At 39.7% G+C, this 24477-nt stretch overlaps 2 protein-coding genes and 3 non-coding genes across 9 annotated transcripts in view; 1 reads left to right on the top strand and 4 right to left on the bottom strand.

The window, feature by feature from the left end:
• Positions 1-9271, top strand: part of smarcd3b (SWI/SNF related, matrix associated, actin dependent regulator of chromatin, subfamily d, member 3b) — a 57674-nt gene extending 48403 nt beyond the window's left edge. For 2 of the 5 annotated variants that reach the window (XM_057824266.1, XM_057824264.1), the window contains exons 5-14: positions 296-418; positions 494-619; positions 808-903; positions 1708-1809; positions 1870-2031; positions 2118-2215; positions 2280-2415; positions 2489-2611; positions 4017-4118; positions 4205-9271. In XM_057824266.1, coding sequence (XP_057680249.1) covers positions 296-418; positions 494-619; positions 808-903; positions 1708-1809; positions 1870-2031; positions 2118-2215; positions 2280-2415; positions 2489-2611; positions 4017-4118; positions 4205-4258 — 1122 coding nt within the window. In that variant the 3' untranslated portion in view covers positions 4259-9271. The remainder of the gene's footprint in view (positions 1-295; positions 419-493; positions 620-807; positions 904-1707; positions 1810-1869; positions 2032-2117; positions 2216-2279; positions 2416-2488; positions 2612-4016; positions 4119-4204) is intronic. The other 3 variants (XM_057824265.1, XM_057824268.1, XM_057824267.1) reach the window with 2 other exon arrangements.
• Positions 9272-11354: 2083 nt separating this feature from the next.
• Positions 11355-24128, bottom strand: chpf2 (chondroitin polymerizing factor 2). Its single transcript, XM_057823748.1, has 4 exons — positions 23196-24128; positions 22028-22592; positions 21775-21957; positions 11355-14992 (listed from the first exon to the last, which is right to left on the bottom strand). The coding sequence occupies exons 1-4, from the start codon at positions 23480-23482 to the stop codon at positions 13736-13738; spliced, it is 2292 nt and encodes a 763-aa protein (XP_057679731.1). The 5' UTR covers positions 23483-24128; the 3' UTR covers positions 11355-13735.
• Positions 17763-17834, bottom strand: trnaq-uug (transfer RNA glutamine (anticodon UUG)). Its single transcript has one exon. It is a non-coding gene; the product is annotated as a tRNA-Gln (tRNA).
• On the bottom strand, positions 18982-19053 carry trnaq-uug (transfer RNA glutamine (anticodon UUG)). The gene has a single exon. It is a non-coding gene; the product is annotated as a tRNA-Gln (tRNA).
• On the bottom strand, positions 20061-20132 carry trnaq-uug (transfer RNA glutamine (anticodon UUG)). Its single transcript has one exon. It is a non-coding gene; the product is annotated as a tRNA-Gln (tRNA).
• Positions 24129-24477: the final 349 nt, after the last annotated feature.

The following is a 24477-nucleotide window of genomic DNA, read 5'->3' on the forward strand; positions in this document are numbered from 1 at the left end:
GAGTACTCGTTTCAGCTCTACTTTTCATGAAATGTAATCAATTACAGATACAATTTCTGCTTAAAACCAAAATGGCCAACTATCAGTTCTTTTTTTTTTTCACATGGGTCCATGAGACTTTTTATGAATCCTGTTTTGATGGAGATGTCCACCAATTTTCATGTGTTATATATGTTTCAGGGGATTTTTTTCTTATCGGTCCTAAAATTGCTGAAACCAAATTCATTTTCATGAGAATTTTCGTTTTTAAAACAATAATGATTTGAATATTTTACCCTTTGTATCACCTTTTCAGATCCGTGAACTTGTACCCGAGTCTCAAGCCTACATGGACCTTCTCGCTTTCGAGCGCAAGCTGGACCAGACCATCATGCGCAAGCGCGTGGACATCCAGGAGGCCCTCAAAAGACCCATGAAGGTTAGAACTTCACTTTCCCGTCTTACTCTTCTTCCATTTTTAACCACACCCCCTTTCGGCGCACGCCGACGTCAGCAGCAGAAGCGTAAACTGAGGCTGTACATCTCCAACACCTTCAATCCGGCTCGACCCGACGCCGACGACTCTGACGGCAGCATCGCGTCGTGGGAGCTGCGGGTGGAGGGGAAACTTTTGGACGACGTGAGTAAGGCCGGAAAAATGCGCCGATCCGGGAAAACACTTTTCTCTTGCATTAATAAGAGGGGGGAAAAAAACCTTCATGAGACTCGCAGACAAAGCTGTTCTTAACATTAGCGTAAGGGAGCGTCTGCAAAGTAAAATGAGCGACGAAGCAGAAATTCAGTCATATTTCTTGGATTTTTGTTCAGCCGGGCAAGCAGAAGAAGAAGTTCTCCTCGTTTTTCAAGAGTCTGGTGATCGAGCTGGATAAAGATCTCTATGGACCTGACAACCACCTGGTGGAGGTCAGAAAAAAAAGTTAAATGCTGTTGAAGGATTTTTTCAAATCAAATTTAATTTGATTAAAAATCTCTTGATCAATGATGCGTACTAATATATTTTGAGATTTTTTTTGCTATGTTTTTTTATCCTTTTGACACCAGTTATATTAGGTTTGCAGATAATTTACTGTAAATTAGCATTAATTTAGTCAGGTATTTTGGATTTTTTTGAGTAATTATATCAATTTGCTTTATAATAATTAATTATAGTTTTTGACATGCCTCTAAGTACTTAAATACATATATATAATATAAATATATTAAAACACATTTGTCCTTTCATAAGTGTATTTTACTAAATTCAGTTATGTAAGACATTAAAATACATTTGTGCTTTCATAAATATATTTTACTAAATTCAGTTATGTAATACCGTATGTTGTACAGTAGCTAACAAAATAAATTTTAAAAAATAAAACATTTTTACGGGTCAGCTCTTTATAAATCAAAGGACTAATTTAGCTATTAGAAAAATAATTATTTTATATTTTTATAAATCTGTAAATTTACAAATGTTAATAAATACAATAAATCAAAAACTGAAATTCTGTTTGATTTTTGGGGATTAAGGGTTAATGAGTATTTTATTTATGAAAACCTTTCTTGAAATCAGAATTTGCTTAGATGCCATTTCAATTCTTTGTAATTTCTGCCAAAACAAATCATCTGTATTTGATAACCAGCCTGAAATTCTTATATACTGTATATAAGTGTGACCTTAATCACCACAAGAGGGAGCCATATACATTTAAAAATTTTTTTTTTTAGTGGCACCGCACAGCCACCACGCAGGAAACTGACGGCTTCCAGGTGAAGCGACCTGGCGACGTCAGCGTGCGCTGTACGCTGCTGCTCATGCTAGACTACCAGGTGAGGCCCTCGCTTGATATGACTTAATTTCAAGGCTAACGGCTAACGTCGTTGACTCAGCCCCCCCAGTTCAAGCTGGACCCCCGCTTGGCGCGCCTGCTGGGCATCCACACGCAGACGCGCTCGTGCATCATCCAGGCGCTGTGGCAGTACGTCAAGACCAACAAGCTGCAGGACTCCCACGACAAGGAGTACATTAACTGTGACAAGTACTTTCAGCAGGTACAAAAATATTTCATTGTTAATTTGATTTACTTTTCTTAGTCCTGGCAGTCACTCACATCTATGAGAAATTTCTCTTATTCCAGATCTTCGACTGCCCCCGCCTCAAGTTCTCCGAGATCCCCCAACGCCTCACCAACCTGCTGCTGCCTCCCGACCCAATCGTCATCAACCACGTCATCAGGTACGACCGCAACATCACCGAGTATTTGCCGTCGTTTACGATGTTTTGTTGCGTTTTTTCCCAGCGTGGACCCCAACGACCAGAAGAAAACGGCCTGCTACGACATTGACGTGGAGGTGGAGGACCCTCTGAAAAGCCAGATGAGCAGCTTCCTGTTATCCACCGCCAACCAGCAAGAAATCGCCACGCTGGACAACAAGGTGAGAGGCCTGAAGGGCGCCCACCGGTGGACAAACAGTCAAACTGAGGCTGCTTTTGCTTCTTGTTTTCAAGATTCACGAGACCATCGAGTCCATCAACCAGCTGAAGATCCAGAGGGACTTTATGCTTAGCTTCTCTCGGGATCCCAAAGGCTACATCCAGGACTGGCTCAAGTCACAGAGCAGAGACCTCAAGGTTTTTCAATTCCAACTTGTTCACTAGCATTTGGTTTGGTTTACAACACTCGAGAAATATGAAACACATAAAAGAATAAAATATATTTAAAATAAAAATAGTTGTCAAAAATACCTTTAAAAGAGAAAGAATGTGGGAGCAAAAAACATTAGAAATAAACATTTTTTAATCAAATGAAACAAATGTGGAAGTGAAAATAGTAAAATATATTTAAAAAAAAGAAGCCAAACTTTAGAAAAATAAATATAATACAGGTAATCCCTGTGTTAAGACATGCACGACTTACGTGATTTTGACTTTACAACTCCGGCGTCTCGTCTGCATTTCGTCTCCAGTCATTTTTTTTTCGCATAAAAGTCTTATCCGCCATTTTGTAACCAGTCTTGATACTATTTCTTACATTATTTCATTAATATTATGTATAATACACGTTTTTGGATAGTTATTTTGAGATTTGGGGGGTATTTAGGGGTACTTAAAGCAACACTAAGTAACTTTTCAACCTTCATAAAATATTTTTATAACATTTGTGATATGTGGACTGACAACTAGTTGAATGAAACCGCTTTTATATCTTGAGGGGGTCTGTATCGCTTTCACCGGCACTAATTAACTTTGAGGAGGGTGGCAGGAACCCCTGCCACACAAAAAATAGAAATGTGCTGGCGGCTTTACGGCATACGTCACTTCCCCCTTACATTATAAAGACAGAAGTCGATTGTTAGATTATTAATCTAAACCAATTGTTTTGTGCCGTTTTTTTTTGTTTTTTTTTTTTTTAATGCGTGTCGATTTTAACAGATGTGTACATATGTGTGTTTCAACTTTACAAAATGTTAAAAGTGAAGGAAAGTAAAAAGCTTCAAAAAGCACAATTGCTTTGTTTGAAACTCCGGCATCTTAAAAGTCAAAATCACCTAATTTGAGTCCGTCGTAACTCGGGGACTAAAAAAATATATTCAAAGGGAAGGAATACCTTTTTTTTTCATTTAAAAAATGTTTAAAATAAAACATGTAAAAGTAATCAAATGTGGGAGTCAGGGGAAAAAATGGAGAGCTTTCCAAAAAAAAAAAAAGAAAAAAAAAAGTCAGAAATTAAATCTCAATATTTTTATTAAAGAAATTTTAAAAAAAAAATTTTTAAAGTGATGATTAGGCAAAAAATAATAAATGCTAATGTTTTCTTTTTTCATGAAATAAAAAAATATATGCAAAATATCTCCTCATAAGTTAATTTTATTATGATAATATGGCATCCGTCATAAATAGCTCCTAAGATGTTGACAAGAACGTAAAAAATCTGAAATCTTTTAAAAAAAGAGTTTTATGGCACAAAATTCCAACAGGGCGTGCTTCGACCTTCTTCCATTTTATTCAAATAACTTTTTTTTTTTGTTGGTCGCAGTTGATGACGGACGTAGTGGGCAACCCTGAAGAGGAGCGCAGAGCGGCCTTCTACCACGAGCCCTGGTCCCAAGAGGCCGTTAGCCGTTATTTCTACTGTAAAGTAAGCCCGATTAACCCCTTGTCAACTACCTATTTCTTAAATCATCCACATTTTTTCAAGGTTATTCCTTCTTTTTATACATTTAGATCCAGCAGAGGCGACAAGAACTGGAGCAGGCTTTGGCGGTCCGCAACACTTAAGACATCAAAATGTGTGCAAGACGACCTCCGCCAAGGTCGTGTAGCGAAATAACCAAAATATTAGGAGCTCGTTGACTGCCGCTGAAAGATGAGCTGGTCCTCCCAGACGAAATTTTATTAACACACACACAAAAAACGACTTTTTTTTTTCTAAAACGACACCTTGGCGGAGGTAAAAAGGGAATATCTCAAAGGTTACACCAGCAACGTCATCGATTGACACAAGCTCAATTTGAGTTTTTACTTTCGTAATCAGAAGGCTTCCAAAGTGCGGCGTTTGTCGCCAACGTGGAGTCCCGCGTCAGTGTTATGCAAAATTGGAGCATCGATCCTTCTCGACGCCAAAGTGTAGAAATCGAGGGACAATATCTTATTGTTATCGCACCAGAAAATCAAAACAAGTTTACTCTTTTGTTATCATGATTTATTTCACGTTAGAACATGGTAAGTTCATGTTACGGCATGATGAATTTAACGTTAAAATATGGGAAGTAGAGGTTCAACAATTAATCGACAACTATTTTGATAACCAATTAATCGTTTAGGATCGTTTTCACCTTAAACTTACTCTAAATTCTTGAAATTATAATATACTGTACATATAGCTTCTCCAGTGTAAATATTATCAAAATTTTTCATTATTTTTCTGTTTAAGTCAAAGTAGGACATGAACCAAAATTTGTAGGGCTGCAGCTATCAAACTACTTCGAATAATCGAGTAATCGGATAAGGAACATGAAAAATTAAAATACCTGAGTTGAGCCTCAAACGGTATGAAAAATAAATAAATAAATGAAGATCTATTCTATGTACAACAAAAGACAATTGGCTAACTTTCATAGCAAAAGTCTGCTAGCTTAAATGCTAAAAAATGCTAACTTTTTTTTCTTACAAGGCTCTTAACAAATGGTTCAGACACATATTCCCGCAAACAACTGCTGAATATACTTATAAACTTAATTACGGATACATTAAAAAACAAACATTAGCTCAAACAAAAACTTTGCTTATGTTGGTCTTAACAGGGAGCATCTGGATTCACCCATGTGAAATGAGGCAGACCAGATGTCAGTGTATCCATCTAAATAAACAAAACTTACATGCAAACACTTTCAAAATAAACCTTTACAACGCCACTTTAATTAAACGCATACTCGAAGCAACAACGTTTAATTCGAATCTTTTTTTCTAATCGAATACTCGAGTTAATCCATTAATCGTTGCAGCACTAAAAATCTGCTTTTACTTTGGAAAACAACAATTCACATTTTTGCCGATTTTCGGACATCTTACTGTCTAAACTAGGTTCTTAATAAGGCTGCAACAACTAATCGATTCAATCGATTAATAAACTAGTTGCAAACAAATTTGATCGATACAGTTGTAGACTACAGTTAAGTCAGGAAGTTGTCATAAAATATTATTTTTGAAGGAAATAGTCATCCATTTTGTCTTCAGTGTTACTTGCAACATGTCTAAAACAACTTCAAGGTAAATTGTTAAGGTAATTAAAAAGTGTTATTTATCCGATTTATTCTTTAATTAATTGTCCAATTAATCGATTATGAAAATAATTGTTAGCTGCAGCCCTAATGGGAAGAGGAATTACTTTATCACTCGTAGACATCGTTCATTCGCTGCTATCCCTCCGACTTCTAACGGATTGGACGTCTATGATTGTCAGTGGCAGACGATGCTAGGCAATTTTGGGGCATTTCACATCATTTCCTGTTGATTTAGGGTCATTTCTTTTTCCTCTTGGGGCATTTACAGTTCACTTCCTGTTGATTTTGCGTCACTTCCTTTTCATGTTGGGACATTTACAGGTAACTTTCTGTTGATTTTGGGACATTTACAGGTCACTTACTGTTGCTTTTGGGTTACTGAAAAGGAAGTGACTCAAGAATTGTCCGTACATGAATAGGAAGTAGTGCGGCAACGATTAACTCAAGTAATTTGATTAGAAAAAAGATTCGAAGTAAATTTTGCTGCTTCGAGTATTCGTTTAATTAAAGTAGCGTTGAAATAGTTTGTTTTGACGCATTAAGTATAACACCATTTACTATTTAGTTTTATTGATTTGGGTGAATACACTGCCCCCTAGTGGCAACAGTGAATATGATATAACTAATTTCACATGGCTGAATCCAGCTGCTCCTTGTTAAGACCAATTATGATATAACTAATTCCACATGGCTGAATCCAGCTGCTCCCTGTTAAGACCAACATAAGCTAAGTTTTTGTTTGAGCTAAAGTTGTTTTTTTTATACATTCGCATTTTTGCGGGAACATGTGTTTGAACCATTTGTTTAGAGCATTGTAAAAAAAAAAAAAAAATTATAGCAAATAAGCTAGCTGACTTTTGCTATCTAAGTTAGCCAATTGTTCTTTTGTTGTACTTAAATCCCCATTTATTTGGTTTTCTATCCGATTACTCAGTTATTCAAATTACCTAGTTCATCGATTAATCGACTACGAAAATAATCGATAGCTGCATCCCTAATAGGAAGTGACTCAAAATCAACAGGAAGTAACCTGTAAATGCCTTAAAATGAACAGGAAATGACCTGTTAAGACTGGCTGTGAATGCTCTGGTTACAGTGCCATTGACGGTGCTCGTCGTCCAACTATTCTATGGCTGTCAGTGGCAGCCAATGCCAAGCAACGAGCACATTTTGGGGCATTTACAGGTCACTTCCTGTTGATTTGAGTTTACTGAAAAGGAAGTGACTTAATAATGTCCCCGAATGAATAGGAAGTGACTCAAAAACAACAGGAAGTAACCTGTAAATGCCCACAAGAGACTGGCTGTGAATGTTCTGGTCTCAATGGCATTGACGGCGCGAGACATCCAATCCAGTCAAAATTAATTGGACATCTAATGTCGTCAATGGCAGCCAGTGAGCTAATGTAGACGCCATTCAAATTGACTTTTTTTTTTTTTTTTTGAACCAGTGACATGCTTTTAAAACAATATATCGATTGCTGGTGGGAGTATATCGATAACCTTTTAGGCTACAAAGTATCGCCATATATCGCCATTTCAATATATTGTCACACCCCTTAATGTTACGTGACAAAAATTCCATTCCGACAAATTGTACGTCAAAACATGATGAATTTCCCGTTTTATGTGGGACAATCAAATTTTAGAGTTTTAACGAATACAAACTTAATCACATAACAAATTAATAAACTTTTGTTTTTTCTGGTGTCGTAATTTCTGTCAAAATGTTCAAAACAAGCTGGAGTTTTTTTTTTTTTTTTTACTTCAGTGAGAATTGCTAACATGCTAACAGTCAATATGCTAACCTATAGCAAGCTGTGTGTGTTTGCGTGTGTACTTATGTGAATGTAAATATGTGTACGTTTGAAGGCTTTTTTGAACGTGAAATACTTTTCATGAACTCAACATTTTTTTAGGGGAAGGATGACACTTGCCTTGTATGTAAACGTGGGCGTTTCCCATGAAGGTTGCTGTCGGAACGTGGCTGACGTTCCTTTTTTTTTTTTTTTTGCACTGTGCTATAAATTGCCCGCCTTCTCTCGTTCGCAGGCGACACGTCACTCTCACTCTTCTTCACTTTGGCCTATGCATGCTCTGTGAATCAAACACTAGTTGTAAATATATATAAATACATGCATACAGTATGGGCGCTTGACATGCTTGGTCAACATGTGTTAAGAGTTAGAGGGCCAGACTCAAAAGAAAATGAGAACTTAATCATTTGACTTAGTAAAGTTGCATTTTTATCACAAGTAAAAATGTGTCTTTTCTAAGAAAAATATGAATAAGAATAATAATTAAAAACTGCATTTTTCCCATTGATTGTGGAGGGGAAAAAAAGTAGTTCGACTAAACTGTTGCATTTTACTTGGAAAAATACAACTTCAGTCCTTAAAATATGACTTCATGAATTACAATTACGACTTTTTATATTCCAAAATAATAAATTGTATTTCTTACTTTTTTTGCTAGGAAAAATTAAGTTTTACTCTTGAAAAGTTTTTGTCCTTTTTTATAGCTAGCAAAACAACAAGTTTCACGCTAGCGTAGCAACTTAGCTTAGTCAAAATTGGACTCCCTTTCCCCAAAACTAAATCAAATTAAGGTTGTTTTCGTTTTAGTTTGGCCCTCTCACTTCTTCTAAAACAGACAAACAATGCCTTTTGTACTTTTTTGCCAAAAAATAACATAACGAGCAACCAGCAAATCTGTTTAGCGATGTTTTTTCTTACCTAGGTCAATTTAGAATCGAAGCATTAATAACAATAACCATTAGTCGTCTTGTAGCTAATTTTCCTCTTGTTGATAGTCATTCAGCTGCTATGTAGCGCCCTCGTGTGGCGCGGAGGAGACTTGCAGCGTCCCCTGACAAAACGTTCTCAAACGTGTCCGCTCGCTCTTGCATGTTTTTTGTTTTCTGAGCGAGGCTGCTCTTCACTTGTGTTTGAAAAATGTAAAATTACTTGATATTAAAAATAAAATTTGAAAAAAAAAGAGGAGCAAAAGGGACAACAGCTGTGACCCTGTGTGACGGACTGGATGTAAATAAAGAAGCGCTTGCCAAAGTTTGTAAATGCCATAACGTGTTAGTCTTCTTTTTTGTCTGTTTTCCTCGTTAAGATATTATTTTTAAGTGTGTCCAAATCTTGAGGAGCTTTCTAAAAAATGTCAAAAGTAGCGGCGACGTTCTCAATTTTGAAAGTTCACTTCCTTGTTTTACATTGAAAAGCGGAAGTGACGTAGCGAAAATGAGTTGCTGTCATGGTTACGCACACAAGTTAGCATTGTTTAACAACTGCACATGTCGAATGTCACATTTTCCGCCGATTAAAAGCCCCCTTTCATAAAAATGCAGTGAAGTGAACCTTTCAGTTTTGTTTTAGGAAGGCTGACGCCATCTCGTAGGTTGGAGTGGAGAGGGGAAGCTAATATTTATTTTTGTGAGCAAGAATGTCAAGACTCATGCATTTTCCATTGTAACAGTACATTACTGAATCAGTGTTAGGGCTGTCACATACGATTATTTTGATAGTCGACTAAGCATCGAGTATTTTAGCGATGAGTTTACTAATTAGTACCCATATTGCCACCTTCTCAAAGTAATTGGGTCTTTTTTTTTTTTTTTTTTTTTTTACAAAAATGATTAAAATTATTAGTAAATAGTTTCGTTTCTAGCAGCCCTATTAATTTTCATCTTAGTTTTTTTTGTCCGATAACACTTATTAATCTTGGTCATATTTTAGTCATCTCAAAATGTGTTTGTCTTCGTCATAGGTGGAGTTTGACTTTTAGGGCGGGGGGGAGTGGCACAACACGGCGATGACCCCGAAACACAGTGTCAACAATAAAATTAACATATTAGAATATTTATAATAATAAGTTAAAAATTAGCATTTTTTTGTTTCTCATCATTCTTGAAGGGAATTCTAAATCAGGCTGCTTAGGATAGCTATACTTTCGCCAAGATCGTCATCCATTGAATATGGTACGCCCGCCGGTGTCGTGCCAATGTAGTTACCCCTGTCAAAAATTGTATCCCCTGGGCGGAGCCACTGCGCTGCACTGATTTGCTTGATTTTCGTGTTTTGGTGATGTAGTTATCGACGAGGTTTTAAAACATGGGCCATGCATAAAAAACAACAACTTTTTTTCTGTCATATAGCGTAACATACGTAAGGCAATTTTTCACCACATTACTCGTAGGATGACCTATAACTCTTGTTACTGTAATTCAAGTCGTGTCTGGAGTTTCTCCAGTTTAATGAACGTTGATGTCAAAAATATATAACTGGGTCTTTTCTGGCTTCAATTAATTGTTTAAGTTGAAATAACTCATAACTAATGTGTGTGTGTGTTCGCTCCTGCGGCCAGGGGACACAATTTTTGACTGGGGTAACTACATTGGCAAGACACCGGTGGTGGCTCTGTGTTACAATTACAGTCTTTAGTGGGGCAAATTGAAACTCCGTTCACCATTTTGACGGTTGTCTCTAGCGTTTCATGGTCCACATTTTCAATCCTTGGTTCTTCTTCAGTAGTTTTTGTCGCTTTTGAAAGCTCAGCTTGACTCTTCGGTCCTCGGAGGGTTTTGGTTAAGCAAAGCAAATGACCGTCTAAGGTGCTAGTCACATGATCTGTTTGAAAAATAATTTCTACCAATTATAAAAATATATTTTCTTGTTCATTTCATTCATTGTTTTTTGTTTTATTGCTTTACAACTTTTATAGACCATATTTTACCGGAAAATTCTAGGAAAATCAATTACATGCAATGACACTTTTCGGCCACCAGGGGGGCTGGCCCCCTCTTAAGGCCGAGTTATACTTCCGCGTCAGACCTACGCCGTCAAGGAAGAATCGAGTTACGACCCTACGCCGTAGCCTGACGCGCACCTCTCGATTTTTCTAAAACTTCGCTTATGGTCTTCGTCTAATTTTTGTTGACGAAAACTCAAAACAAATTTCGATTAGTTTTAGTCGACGTTTACTGAAAATGTTTTTGTCTGTAAAACTGAAAATATTTGACTCCAAATATAAAGGTTTCCAACTATTTTGAATGAACATTGGCAAACGAGCACATATTGTAGCATCTACAAGGACTACACCAACTTGGTGATAATACACACGCAACAGGAAAACAGTACATTATTTTCAATTATTTATAACCACCTGGACGCCATGAACTGTATGTAAAAAATGTTGTCCGAGAGTTTAAGAGGACGCTTGCCGTTAGCATTGGCCTAATGCAAACGTGAACGCGAATGCTATGCTAACGGTATGAGTTACATTTAGTGTTTGATGATCACTCAGCATAGACCTTTTATAGGCTAAAAAAACATTGCATATTCTCTCTGGACAAAATAACAAAGCTTACCGTGTTTGCAAGCGTTGAGACAGGGCAGGACACTGCACGTGTGTGTGGGGCGGGGCGCAGGCACGCCACAGGAGTGACACAACCAGACACTGCAACGATGCAGGGTAAATACATAACCAATGTCACACCTTTTGAATGAACATGTGACGGATTGTATTTCAAACTGGTCCACAATTTGAATATTAATGCACAAAGCATCAATATAACACTGGGAATAAGTTTTTAGCAGCTCCTTTATTTGTATTTTTTTCTTTATAAAAACTCTCAAGTTCGAACATTTTTTTACAAGCTACCCCGTAATGGCACCATCTTTTGACATGTTTCAAACTTGACAATGTTCAAAGAATAACTCATATGATCTGAAAGTGCTAAACAGCTAAAAAAAAAAAGCGGGTGATGCACCACAATGCTACATTTTTATGAACAGTTTAGCCGGGGTAAACTTTCTGTAACAACACAACAAGCTAGAACAATACTTTATTTTAAAGGGATCCACGGATAGAAAGACTTGTAGTTCTTAAAAGATAAACGTTTTTATGAGTTAAAATAATCTGATATGAAAACTCCTCTTGATGTTTTCGTTTTTATAAAATTTGTAAAATTATTTTAACTAGTAGGTCGCCATTGTTGGTGACGTCGCAGGGCGGTGACGTCATATGGTTACGCTGCTGGTTTTCTATCAGATTTTCCACCTTTATAATATTTTGTTCCCAAAGCTGTTGTGGCTATGAATAAGCTCTCTTTTACATTCAGTTGGACTCTCAATGTTATCCAAAAGGTGCTAAATAAAGACGTTACATCATAAACATACGTGTGCAACATGAATATGGCGTAAATTATTGCTTAACGACACGGCGAAGACGTTAACCGTGAGAGAGCAGCGTGCAGTTGTTCTGTGCAGCTAACATGACACGATGTGTCTGAGAACTTTTCTACATGTCCATCTATTATCAAATCTAAGTAAAAATTCCTTTCTTTAAAGAAAGTTTGTAGTGTTTACTTTGGAACTGCTGCATTTGCGGCCATTTTTAACATTATTCGCATTCGCCGAACCGCAAAGAAATTTCTGATGGGGTGCAAAATTTGACAGAACACCGGGCTTTCAGAGTTTGACTCTAGCAAAATAAACATGTCTGTTCAACCCTTTCAGTTTGAACCTGAGGGGAACATTTATGCCCAGGACAGCACTGTGGATATTTCACAAAACGAGGGGCAAAAGCAAAATGAACAGGAAAGACTGGATGAGATTAGATGAGAGTAGGAAAAAAAACTGTGTTCTGCCAAAATGTGCCACTCCAGCCAAACGTCCTACAAGAGGCGAAATTGACACCGAAAGTACTACCGTGCGCTTTCAGCTTGTTTTGTTTGGATGCAAAGACAGAACATACTAAAGATGCCTTAAGAAAATACTTAAACATAGTAATATCAAATAAGGGTGGTTTAAATACGCTACGTGACTAATTTGGTCAACAAATCAACAATCTGCTTTAAAGCTACCACAAGAAAACACAATTCCTAAAAGTAGTGCTGCAACGATTAATCGATTAACTCGAGTATTCGATTAGAAAAAAAATATTCGAATTAAGTTTTGCTGCTTCGAGTATTCGTTTAATTAAAATGGTGTTGTAATGGTTTGTTTTGAAAGTCTTTGCATTTAGTTGTATTGATTTGGGTGGAAACACTGCCCTCTAGTCTTCCTCATTTCACATGGCTGAATCCAGCTGCTCCCTGTTAAGACCAAGTTTTTGTGTGAGCTAATGTTTTTTTTAAAATGCATTTGTAATTTAGTTTATGGGTATATTTAGCCATTTTTTGTGGGCATACGTGTTTTAACCATTTGTTAAGAGCATGATAAAAAAAAAACATTTTAGTAGCATTTTGTAGCATTTAAGCTAGCGGAGTTTTGCTATGTAAGTTAGCCAATTGTTCTTTTGTTGTACATAGATCCTTATTTATTTGTTTTTTTAATACTTTTTAAGGCTCAGCTCAGGTATTTTAATTTATGTTCCTTATCCAATTACTCGATTATTTGAACTAAGTAGTTCATCGATTAATCGACTACTACTACTACTACTACTAAAAGAATCGATAGATGCAGTCCTACTTAAAAGTATGAGAGGGAAACGCATACAAAATGCATTTCGAGGCAATGAAAAGGTAATAAAAGAATCAATAAAAACACAAATGGGAAGTACTTGCCGCTTCTAACGGATGCGCGCATGCGTTGGACATCTCGCCGTGTAGAAGGAATTGCAGAAAACCGCTAATGTTCGTCTAGTGAGTGACAAACTATGTCATTGCCCCGAGTGTCCATTGCACGCATAAAACATGGCGCCCTCCGTAGGTCAAAACATGTACTAAATATTAGATTTTTAAATCAATGGGAATATTTAATGTGTTTCTAATAACATTTTTAAGTAAAAGAGAATAATTTTGGCTTAATAGAGCCTACAAGTCTGTAAGTCCGAGGTTCCCTTTAACTACCAGTAACATAAAGGCAGTCAATGGTTTATTTCCAGAAGATCTTTACAAATTTGAAATCAAGTAGGTCTACATATAAATACGATCACTTCCCGAGTGCTAATATTCCCGCGTGCTATGTGCTGTTAGCCTGTTCCTGCTCAAACAGCGCCATGGCGAGGTGCGATCTAGACCCGAGTCCCTCCAGGTTGCTGAGCACGCATCGATGGTAGATATCCTCGCTGAAGCGCGGGTTGCACTGGCGCAGCACGTACTTCTGGACAAGCGCTGGCTCCACGGCGCGAAAGACGTGCAGGCCCGAGTACCGCACGAAAACGTCGTACACGTCCATGCTCTCCAGCAGCTCCTCGTTGTCCAGCGCGTCGGCCGCCATCTTTGTACGCGTGCTCATGTAGTCGGTGTTGTAGAAACAGGCCTCGTCGAAGACACGCCGGTCAAAGTGACCATCCCGTAAAGAGTCGGCGTTGGTTGAGGCGGAGGGTTGCTGAATTAAGGCTGGGCTAAACTCCTGGAAGTGGACCGGGAAGAAAACTTGCCAGCTGCTGATTGCGTTCATGCGGCAGCGGTTAAGAAAGTCGCCATTGACTTCGGTCCATACGCTGGTCAAGAAGAAAAGCGTGTCTAACGGGTGCTTCTTAGAGATAACGTCCATTAGCTTAACCTGCGACGGCACTTCCGTCTTGACGCTAATCCACGGAATCTTTACATCCGGGTAGCGTTTCTCGGCTTCGCCCACGGCCGCCTTGGCGCTGGCGAAAACGTCCTCCCGGCTAACGCGTTGCGCCTCGAACGGGTCGTATACAAAGAGCACGGTGAGCAAAGCGTTGTCGTGCGTGTCCAGCACGTTAGCGGCGTACGTGTCCAGGAAAGCCGCTACGTGCTCGCGTTCCTGCGCTGTAACAGGCAAAATGAGCTGTACCCGTGTGGCTTCTGTCACGTACGGCATAGGAATGATCTCCACGGCGCTTAACGGACGCAAGAGGTGGACCCGCTTAGCGATGACCTGGCTGTGGCCCTTCTGCGTGTACACCTCCATCGCTAGGTCCAGAATATACTCCATGCCGCGGGTGGGGTCAAAGCGCCGGTAGCCGTTGAGCAAGCGGCGTTTGAGGAAGCGCAGGCGCGGCTGGTAGTGCGCGTTGAGGCGCTCCAAAGCTAGTTCCAGCACGTCGGTGACGTCGACACGGTCGGCACCGCGTAGCTCGCATTTGGGTGCGCCGTCAGCGCAGGAATGGATGTGTTCTTCCGTGAAGTAGTCCCAGTTGAGGACCTCGAAACGTGTGCGCGGCTTGAAGGGAGCGTTGATGCCCACCGGCCACGTCAGGCCCGCGGGGCCTTCTGGCGTCAGCCCGCTCAAGTTGCTAATCTGCATCTGTACAAGTACACACAACACGTACACACTTATATGTAGGTGGGTAGTTTTATTGACAGTTTTTGGTTTCTTCACAACGGTTGCAAAAGGTGTGAGTAGTTTTCCTTTCAGTTTAATTAACCAGTAGTCATTTTATTAAGTAGCAAGCAGTGTTGGGCACGTTAGTACTTCTTCCAAAAAGTAACTGAATTACTCCATAGTAAAAGTAACTAGTTACCAGGGAAAGTAACTATTTCCGTTACTTTAAAAAGAAGTTGTATGTCAAAGAATTTTCTGAGCAGTATTCGAGTCAGTTGAATAGAGAAGAACAGACAGGTAGTTGTGTTACAGAACCTTGTAATATTTATTGCACCTCACCAGCAACAGATTTATCCTACACTTGAAGTGCGACAAAAATAAACAGATTCGATTTGCTTACCACTAGGGTGGTTCCGATCATGTTTTTTTGCTCCCGATCCGATCCCGATCGTTTTAGTTTGAGTATCTGCCGATCCCGATATTTCCCGATCCGACTGCTTTGTTTTTTTTGCTCCCGATTCAATTCCAATCATTCCTGATATTTTTTCCCGATCATATACATTTTGGCAATGCATTAAGAAAAAAATGAATAAAACTCGGACAAATATATACATTCAACATACAGTACATAAGTACTGTATTTGTTTATTATGACAATAAATCCTCAAGATGGCATTTACATTATTAACATTCTTTCTGTGAGAGGGATCCACGGATTGAAAGACTTGTAATTCTTAAAGGATAAATGTGACTTTGTATATTGTGACTAAATATTGTCATCTAGTGTAGTTGAGCTTTCAGTAAATGATACTGTAGCCATTTAACTGTCTGCCCAAATGCATGATGGGAAGTGCACCCATGACTGTGCGTAGTGGTACCAATTGATATATCTTCTCTGCGTTGGGAAATAACATAGGGTGTTAAGAAAAAGATCAATTACTACCTTTTGACCCCTCTTTGCTTCCCACGATATTTCTAATCGTAGGGAGAGGGATTGTAAGGCTTTAGCCAATTAAAAAACTGCTCCAAAGGCTGCCAAAATTCACTCTACTCATTTTACGCTGCCTTTTAGCTCTATATATATAGGTAAAACGGTGCCATTACAGATTGAACGCGACAATGTGTGAGTGGGTCGTGCAGCGCATGCGTTAATTGCAAAAAATATTTTGATGTGATAAATTTTTAAAAAAATTTTTACCGCCGTTAACGGGATAAATTTGATAACCCTACCTTAAGCCTAAACTAAAGACTCTGGATAAGTGTAACATATTATGTCTGTAACGTTAAATACGATTAGAAAATGATTTAATTAAAAAATATATATATATTAAAAAAAGGCATGTCCAATACTTTTTTGCCGATTCCGATACTTTGAAAATGACGTGATCGGACCCGACATCTCTACTTACCACAGATGTCGACAAAAGCTTTGCCCCGGGACATAAATTACACTTTACATGCACGTTCTTTCCTTTAATTTCGACCAACTTGAAATAGTGTTTATATCGCCACCTCTTAAAGGACAAATTTTCCTCTCAATGCTCTGCCATCATATCCCTCTTCATCTGTTTTGCGTGTGTGTGTTTGCCGCACGCGCTGTTCCAGTTTGTGTGTGAAAACACTGGCTCTGAAGTACGTGCGCTATTAGGCTTGAGCGTTTACGTCACAGAATGGAAGATCACGTGAGATTTGACAACAACGCAGCCATATTGGAAGCAGGTCTGGCTCGCGGGACATTAAACTTTAACTTGCCAGTTCGATAAAGAGACAAACTCACTACGGTTGATAGTTTCTTCAATTTATTCAAAGTAAGCAAGGCACCGCTTTTGACCGTCAATAACGGTAACGGCGTTGTAACGGCGTAAAAAATAAAAAAAATAATTAGTTAGATTACCCCCGTTACTGAAAAAAACAAAGTTATTCCCAACACTGGTAGCAAGTGAGTGGTTTTACTTCATATTAGTTTGTCTGTCTAGTGATTAAAATTGTATAGTGTCAATCACGCTGTTATCAATGAGTTCTGGGTTGCCCTGATTCTTTGTTCTTTGTTCTCTGGTTCCATGGTGAAATTGTGAGCACTATAGACTTTGAATCCAGTGATCAGAGTTAAAAATCTCAGTGGAACCTTGTTTTCATTCAGCATTTAGTAGAAAAATACATTATATCGAGTTACAAAGTTGCATTACAGCAGATTGGACAGAAAGAGCGACGGCAGGAAAGACTGGGGTATGACAGTACAGGCTGTATTTGAATGGTGGTCAGAAGTTTTTGAGTGGTCCTGTTTTTTCTGTAGAGGTATTTCTAATAATTGTGTATACCGCAACTAAAAACAAAATATACAGGTTCCACCGAGATTTGAACTCGAATCACTGGATTCAGAGTGCTGACCATTACACCATAGAACCACAACTACTGAGAAGTGCTTGTGATAAAACTTGATTTGTGGTTCTGTGATCAGTTCCTTTTGAATAAGACTTCTTAAATAGTAAAACAACAGGTTCCACTAGGAACTCAGATCGCTGGATCCTTACCAGACAACTGTTGAGCAATCAGCTGAATAAAAATGGTTCACCTAAGGCTACTGCGACGTGTAAAGAACTGTCCCGTTCAGCTAATAACTGAAGAGACACCTTGCGAGGAATATTTCCAGCAATGAACTGACACAACAGAAAAAAATCAGGCTGTGAGTAAGTTTTTCAGTGGTAGCTTTTAAAAATGAATTTATATTTAATCGTAACATTTCTTAAACTTAAGGTTCCACCGAGACTTGAACTCGGATCACTGGATTCAAAGTCCAGAGTGCTAACCATTACACCATGGAACCACACCTATTGAAGAACTAATGGAAAAGAATGGGGGAATGTAAATGATGAAGCGGAGTAGCCCCAGGACTGAGCCCTGGGGCACACCAGCAGAGAAAAGGAGGGATTTGGATTATACAAAACTGCAGCGAGACCGTGTGGGAAACACAAACTAATTGATAGCAAAGGAAAAGGGAGGACAGGAAAGACTAGGAAGTGAAGAGGAAAGGGTGAAATTTCAGAAACACAGGTTCCACTGAGATTTAAATTCAGATTGCTGGATTCAGAGTCCAGAGCGCTTACCGATATGGAACCTATGAAACCTTACCTGGTGACTGACGAGCAATCAGCAGATTAAAAATGGTTCACATAAGGCTATTGCGACACGTATAGAAGTGGGAGCTCCTGTTTTGTTTTGGTCTTTAAAAGAGTCCTGTTTAGTAGCTCATACCTGAAGAGACACCTTGCAAGGAACATATACAGCTACGAACTGACACGACAGGAAAGAGTAGGATATGGGAATGATTTTTATTTGTAACTTTTGGAAAAGAGCATTTATTTAATTGTAAAATTTCTAAAACATAAGGTTCCACCAAGGCTTGAACTCAGATCACTGGTTTCAAAGGCCAGAGTGATAAATATTACCCAATGTAACCGCACCTATGTAAGCAATAATTGAACCGAAGGGGAGAATGTAAATATTGAAAAGGAGTGGCCCTTGGACAGAGCCCTGGGGCACGCCTCCATAAACAGGGAGGGATTTGGATTATGTAAAAATGCAGCGACATCGTGTGTGGAAGGGATACACCAACTAATTGACAGCAAAGGAAAAGGGTGGACAGGAAAGACTAGGAGTGTGAAGAGGAAAGGGTGCTGGATTCAGAGTCCAGAGTGCTAACCGTTACACCATGAAACCTTCCTTGTTATGTGTTGAACAATCACTACTACTCTACTGTGAAGCGTATAGATCTGGCAGCTCCAGTTTTGTTTTCTTCTTGAAATCAGTCCTGTTCAGCTAATAACTGAAGACACACATTGCGAGGAACATATACAACCACAAATTGACATGACAGGAAAGACTAAGGTATGAGAGGACCACGTAATAAAAGTTCTTCATTTGTATCTTTTTTGATAGGAACTTATATTTAATTGTAAAATTTCTAAAAGCTAAGGTTCCACCGAGATTTGAACTCGGATCACTGGATTCAAAGTCCAGAGTGCTGACCATTACACCATGGAACCTCACCCATATAAGTATTGATGGAACCGAATGGGGAGTAGTCCAAGGACAGAGCCCTGGGGCACACCAGCAGAGTCAGGGAGGTATTTGAATTATATAAAACTGCAGCGAACATATACAGTAACAAACTGACACGACAGGAAAGACTGTGGTGTGAGAGGACCGCCTGAAAATGTTTTTCATTGTACCTTTTGGATAGAAACTTATAAGTTATTTTAAAACGTCTAAAGTTTAAGGTTCCACCGAGATTTAAACTGGGATCAGTGGAATCAAAGTCCAGAGTGCTAACCATTACACCATGGAACCACACCTGGCAATTGATGAACGATCAGCTGATTATAAATGGTTGTAAAAAGGCTACCGTAACACAGATCCAATCCAAAGGGAAAGGACTCAAAATAAGGTGTGAAGAAGAAACGGTGAAATTTCCCCAAAAACAAGTCCCACTGAGATTTGAACTCAGATAACTGAATTCTGAGACCAGAGTGCTAACCATTACACCATGGAAGCACACCTGTATGGAAAACTTAAGGTACCAAAGGGGAGAATGGAAATGATGAAGTGGAGGGGCCCCAGGACCGAGCCCTGGGGCATGCTAGCAGAGTCAGGGAAAGATTTGGATTATATAAAACTGCAGGGACACTGTGTGGGCAAGGGATACACCAAGTAATTGATGACAAAGGGAAAGGGAGGACAGGAGAGACTAGGGTGTGAAGAGGAAATGCTAAAATTAAATAAAATACAGGTTCCAAAGTACTAACCGTTATACCATGGAATCTTACTTTTAAAACGGTTCACACAAGGCTACTGCGACACGTATAGAACTGGCAGCTCCAGGATTGTTTTGTTCTTTAGAACAGTCCTGTTCAGCTAGTAACTACAACGAATATATATAGCAACGAACTGACACGACAAGAAAGATTATGGTATGAGAGGACCATGTGAAAAAGTTGTTCATTGCACCTTTTGGAGAGGAACTTATAAGTAATTGTAAAATTTCAAGAATTTAAGGTTCCACCGAGATTTGAACTCGGATCACTGGATTCAAAGTCCAGAGTGCTAACCATTACACCATGGAACCTTGCAAGTCTGATATGGCTAACGTCAACAACGTACCACACGAATGCTACTTTTAGATCGCAAGGCTGCGTGACATCACCATCGTAAACTGGAAGTGGGTCAACATAGAATCGCCCTCGCATACAACACATGTTAGTACTGCTTGTTTTCTGCTGAAAAAAGAACATGTCGAGTAAACACTGCTGCTATGGAACTAGTAGAAACAACTCTAGACATTACGACATATGAAGGACGTTTTCTTCATACATTTCCCGAAGCCAAAAACTCCTAGGAAAAAATGTGAACGATGGGTCAACTTGTGCGGACGTCCAAAAAAGCAGTTTAACGCCAGCGAGGTGAAGCCATTCACCTTCATATGCAGTAAGCCATTTTCATATTTTTACTTATTTTTAGTGTGGCGTTTTGCCGTGCTGCTTCTGTCTGACAATGAATGACTTGAAAAAAAATAAAATGGTATCTGACTGCCAATGTTGGTACCTTTTCTATTGTAAATAAACAACTTTGGTAAGGGGGAAGTGTAAACAAAATGATAGAATTAAGATTTACTATTAAGATTTACTATTAATGAAAAAATTTAAAGTGTTTGTTGGCTGTCACTGAGTAGCATTTGCGATCGCTACACAAAAATAGCAATGTAAATTACCCCCAAGACCGGTCAGAGATGTAAAACAACCAGACGGTATAATATATAAGAAAGACAAGGCATATGGTGGTAAAGCATAGATAGTTGAAATGGAGAATGTCATTGTCAGTGGCGTAAAGCAGTGCACAAAAGAAAAAAGGTGTCGATAAAATAGCTACCTTTTAGAACAGGTCGGCTCTTTTTCCCGTCTTTTTCAGCCCTTGACACTCAAGCGAGCTCTTAACTGAACATTTGTACGTTCTTCCACATATTTACCAGTGAATTTGGCACCAGGGACATCATTTTCAGACAGAATTGGTAGGTTTAGCTCTGTAAACATGTCGTTCGTACACTATTTAAGTGCTTTTAGCATTCGGGACAAAAGCGAACTTGACCCGCCTAGCAACAGTTGCTAATGTCATGAATATTAATGAGAAAAAGTTGTGCGGCTCCCGTTTTATTTAAACCTTCCTGGAAAGATAATACCTGAGTAGCCCTTCCCTTGTAGGGAAAGGCTATATCAACTCACCAAGAGGACAGAAAAGACTAGTGTATGACAGGAGAGGACAATGTGTATGACAATGTTTCGGAATGTTTTAGGCATTGGTACCTTTTGTAAAACTATTTTTTAAGATAATGGAGGTACCACTGAGATTTGACCTCAGATTTCAGAGTGCTAACAATTACACCAAGGAACCTCAACTGGTACTTATAAATGCTAGTAAAATGGCTATTGTGAAGCATTTCCAGCTCACAGGATATAAAACTGCAGTGACAACGTATGGGGAAGTGATACACCAACTCTCTGATAACAGAGGACATGGGAGGACAGGAAAGACTTGGGTGTGAAGACGAAAGGGTGAAATTTCCAAAACACAGGTTCCACTGAGATTTGAACTCAGATCACTGGATTCAGAGTCCAGAGCGCTAATCATTACACAGTGGAACCACACTTAGTACTTGCTCGATGATCTACTCAATATAAATATTCCTCAGATGGCTATTGTGAATCACATCCTACCTGCAGGTCCACAATCTGCGAGTAGGTCCAATCCAACTCAAGCTGGCTGAAGCGCTTGTGCAGCCGGTACATGAGGTTAGGCTCTGACACGGGATGCACTGTGAAGGCTTTTTTAAACTGAGCGCTGTCTTCGCGCTCTGGGTCGGCATTCTTTCCCAGCTCGAAGTAGCGGTACGTCATCTCCTGCCAGGAGATAAGTAGTTAAAATGTCAGCTTACCCTTCTGTTAGCTTATGACTGAAGCAAACAGTCACCTGGTGGACCTCAACACAACTGAGTCCAAGGTAATCGATGATACAGCGCCCCAGCCACTCGTCTGGCCGTACGCTCAGAATATCATTCCGGCAGGCGTCCAGGTGCGGTTGGAGACGCGCTAACAGGCTGCGTGACAACAGGTAACCGTAGCCGCCGTGGCAGTAACGCGCCTTCTCCTCACCGCCAATGAACTCCTCGGCCCGACCCATGTAGAGGTCCCCTCCGGCGCTGAGGTGGTCCACCAGCCGAATCAGCCGCTGCGCCTGCATGTACGTGTCGTCCTGCGCTAACAGGAACCAGTCGTAGTCAGCGCCGTACTCCTGGTGCAGGTGACGCACCGTTTCGTACATCAGCCACACGGGTCTGTCATCGCCGTGCGCCACCACAGTCATGCCGTGTGGAACCTTGGGGCTACGAAGGCCTGTGAAGAAGAAGGTGCGCGGGAAGTGGTGCGCCACCGTCCGGTTCACCGCCACCGCTAGCGTGTTGAGGGTGGCGCGGGACGTTAGCACGCCTACAAGGAGGCGATCTCGGATGCCCAGCTCGGTGTGGATGTAGCGGGTTCTGATGGAGACAAGGAAAAATTATTTAGCAGTTAGCATAGTGTAAAATTTGTAAACTCATTGCCTGCCACTTACACCGATGCACGTCCATACCATTTGAACTGGAGAGGCTGGCAGCGAAAGATCGCAGATCGAAGAAAAACTGCTATTTTCGCAAGTATCCAATTTTTTTTTAACATAATACGTTTCACGTTATGAACGTGATAAATTCAGCTAATTTCACTTTCAAATAAAATCACGCAGAAGATATGCGGACCCATAAGTATCATGTTTTTTCACATGGTAAGTTTCAAACTTGAACATTAGTGTAATTAGGTGAATTGTATCTAATTAAAACATGATACTATTTTCTTTTTCCTGGTAACAGCAATACTCTGCCACAAAAGTAAGATGAACGAGACACTACTAATTACTTTGGTGGGCCGCATTATGAAACACATTTGGCCAAATCCGGCCCTCACACCTTACGTTTGACAGCTGTGATCTTGCCAAAAATACCAAAATTGCTGCTTGTCATCACTCACACTTCTTTGTTGACACCTCATCAGTGACATCATATGATGCCACCGTTCACCTGCCAGTGTCAAAAAGGACATGTACCCACCTCAGTACTTTCTTGTGCTGCTGGTTTGGGTCCTTGTTATAAGGCACGATACGAGGCTGGAAGTCGTCGCCGCCGCCCTCTCCTCTTCCATCACCTCCGTTGTCCCTCTCAGCATCCCCCCGACCCAGGTAGAGCTTCCCACCTTTTGCCATTCCTTCCCCGCAGGCGTCGTCCGAGTCCAAGCGCGTCCACGATACCATCAGCAGGCTCAGGCTGCATCCCAGAGACAGCCCGAGGATCAGGGGTAAAGCGGGCCGAAGCAGGGCCAGGAACGACGAAATCCGCATGGCTATTTTATTTTCCACGAAAAATACCACCCCCCAAAAAATGCAACCAGAGCACGTACATTTAAACGACGCGACCTACAATGGAGCCAGTGATAAAGAACACACGCTCCATTTTGTCAATTCAACCTTCCACGCATTTTTCCGAACTTATGTGGCTCACAAAAAGACACGCATTGCAGAATTGCGTTACGTTCGCCTTTTATAAGGACAGAATATGCGACTGGTAAAACCGGGTAATTAACTAGCCTTATCTTAACTTACTTTAGCATCATGTCGGCCAAAAAAAATCACTGCCACGTTCAACGCTAAGCCGTTTATCAATACTTTCTATATATCAATACTACAATATAACAATAAAAATAAAATAACCAACGTTTTAACAAAAAAAAACTAATAAACGACAAGGAGGCAGGCTAGCATGCTAGCAGCATCATTAATAGTCCCACTATGTCTCGCTTTTTAGCGGGCTTTCCTCCGAATTAAAGAAATATTCCATCCACGGCATCGTTAAACGAAGTCAAATTTGCTCATCCACGTCGCTCGTCGTTTTCACTTCCTATTTTTTATTTTTGGCTGCCACGCTCTAGACTTCCATCCGCTTCATCCGGTGCCCCTCCTCATTTCTGACCGAACGTCGTCCCTCATTTGCCGGGTAGGCCAGTCAGGGAGTGTCGGTCATTGGAAGAAATAAATATCCAACACATAATATGAACATAATTTATAAATGTCACAATTATATAAAATAGTCATAAGTCAGTGCTATTTTTAAGTAATTGTTCTTTAATTTAATTTTTATTCTTTAAATATTTTTTTTTACTGCAGTTCTGCGAGAAAAGGGGCGGGAACATTAGCATTTTAGTTCTTTAACGCGGTCTGGTGGTGGGCAAACAATTTACGGTGCATTACTGCCACCCCCCGAAAAGGGATGATAACTACAATCCTACCACTTAATACATAGATATAAAATTGTAAGTAATTATGATTGTAAAGAAATA

This window comes from Corythoichthys intestinalis, chromosome 20 (genome assembly GCF_030265065.1).
Source record: "Corythoichthys intestinalis isolate RoL2023-P3 chromosome 20, ASM3026506v1, whole genome shotgun sequence".
Lineage (NCBI taxonomy): Eukaryota > Metazoa > Chordata > Actinopteri > Syngnathiformes > Syngnathidae > Corythoichthys > Corythoichthys intestinalis.

Excerpts from the sequence above, each read along its gene's own strand:
- chpf2 (XM_057823748.1), bottom strand. The coding sequence starts at position 23,482 with ATGCGGATTTCGTCGTTCCTGGCCCTGCTTCGGCCCGCTTTACCCCTG. Across the intron at positions 22,593-23,195 it reads CAGCACAAGAAAGTACTGAG|AACCCGCTACATCCACACCG; the intron begins GTGGGTACATGT and ends TGTCTCCATCAG. Across the intron at positions 21,958-22,027 it reads GTTGTGTTGAGGTCCACCAG|GAGATGACGTACCGCTACTT; the intron begins GTGACTGTTTGC and ends ATCTCCTGGCAG.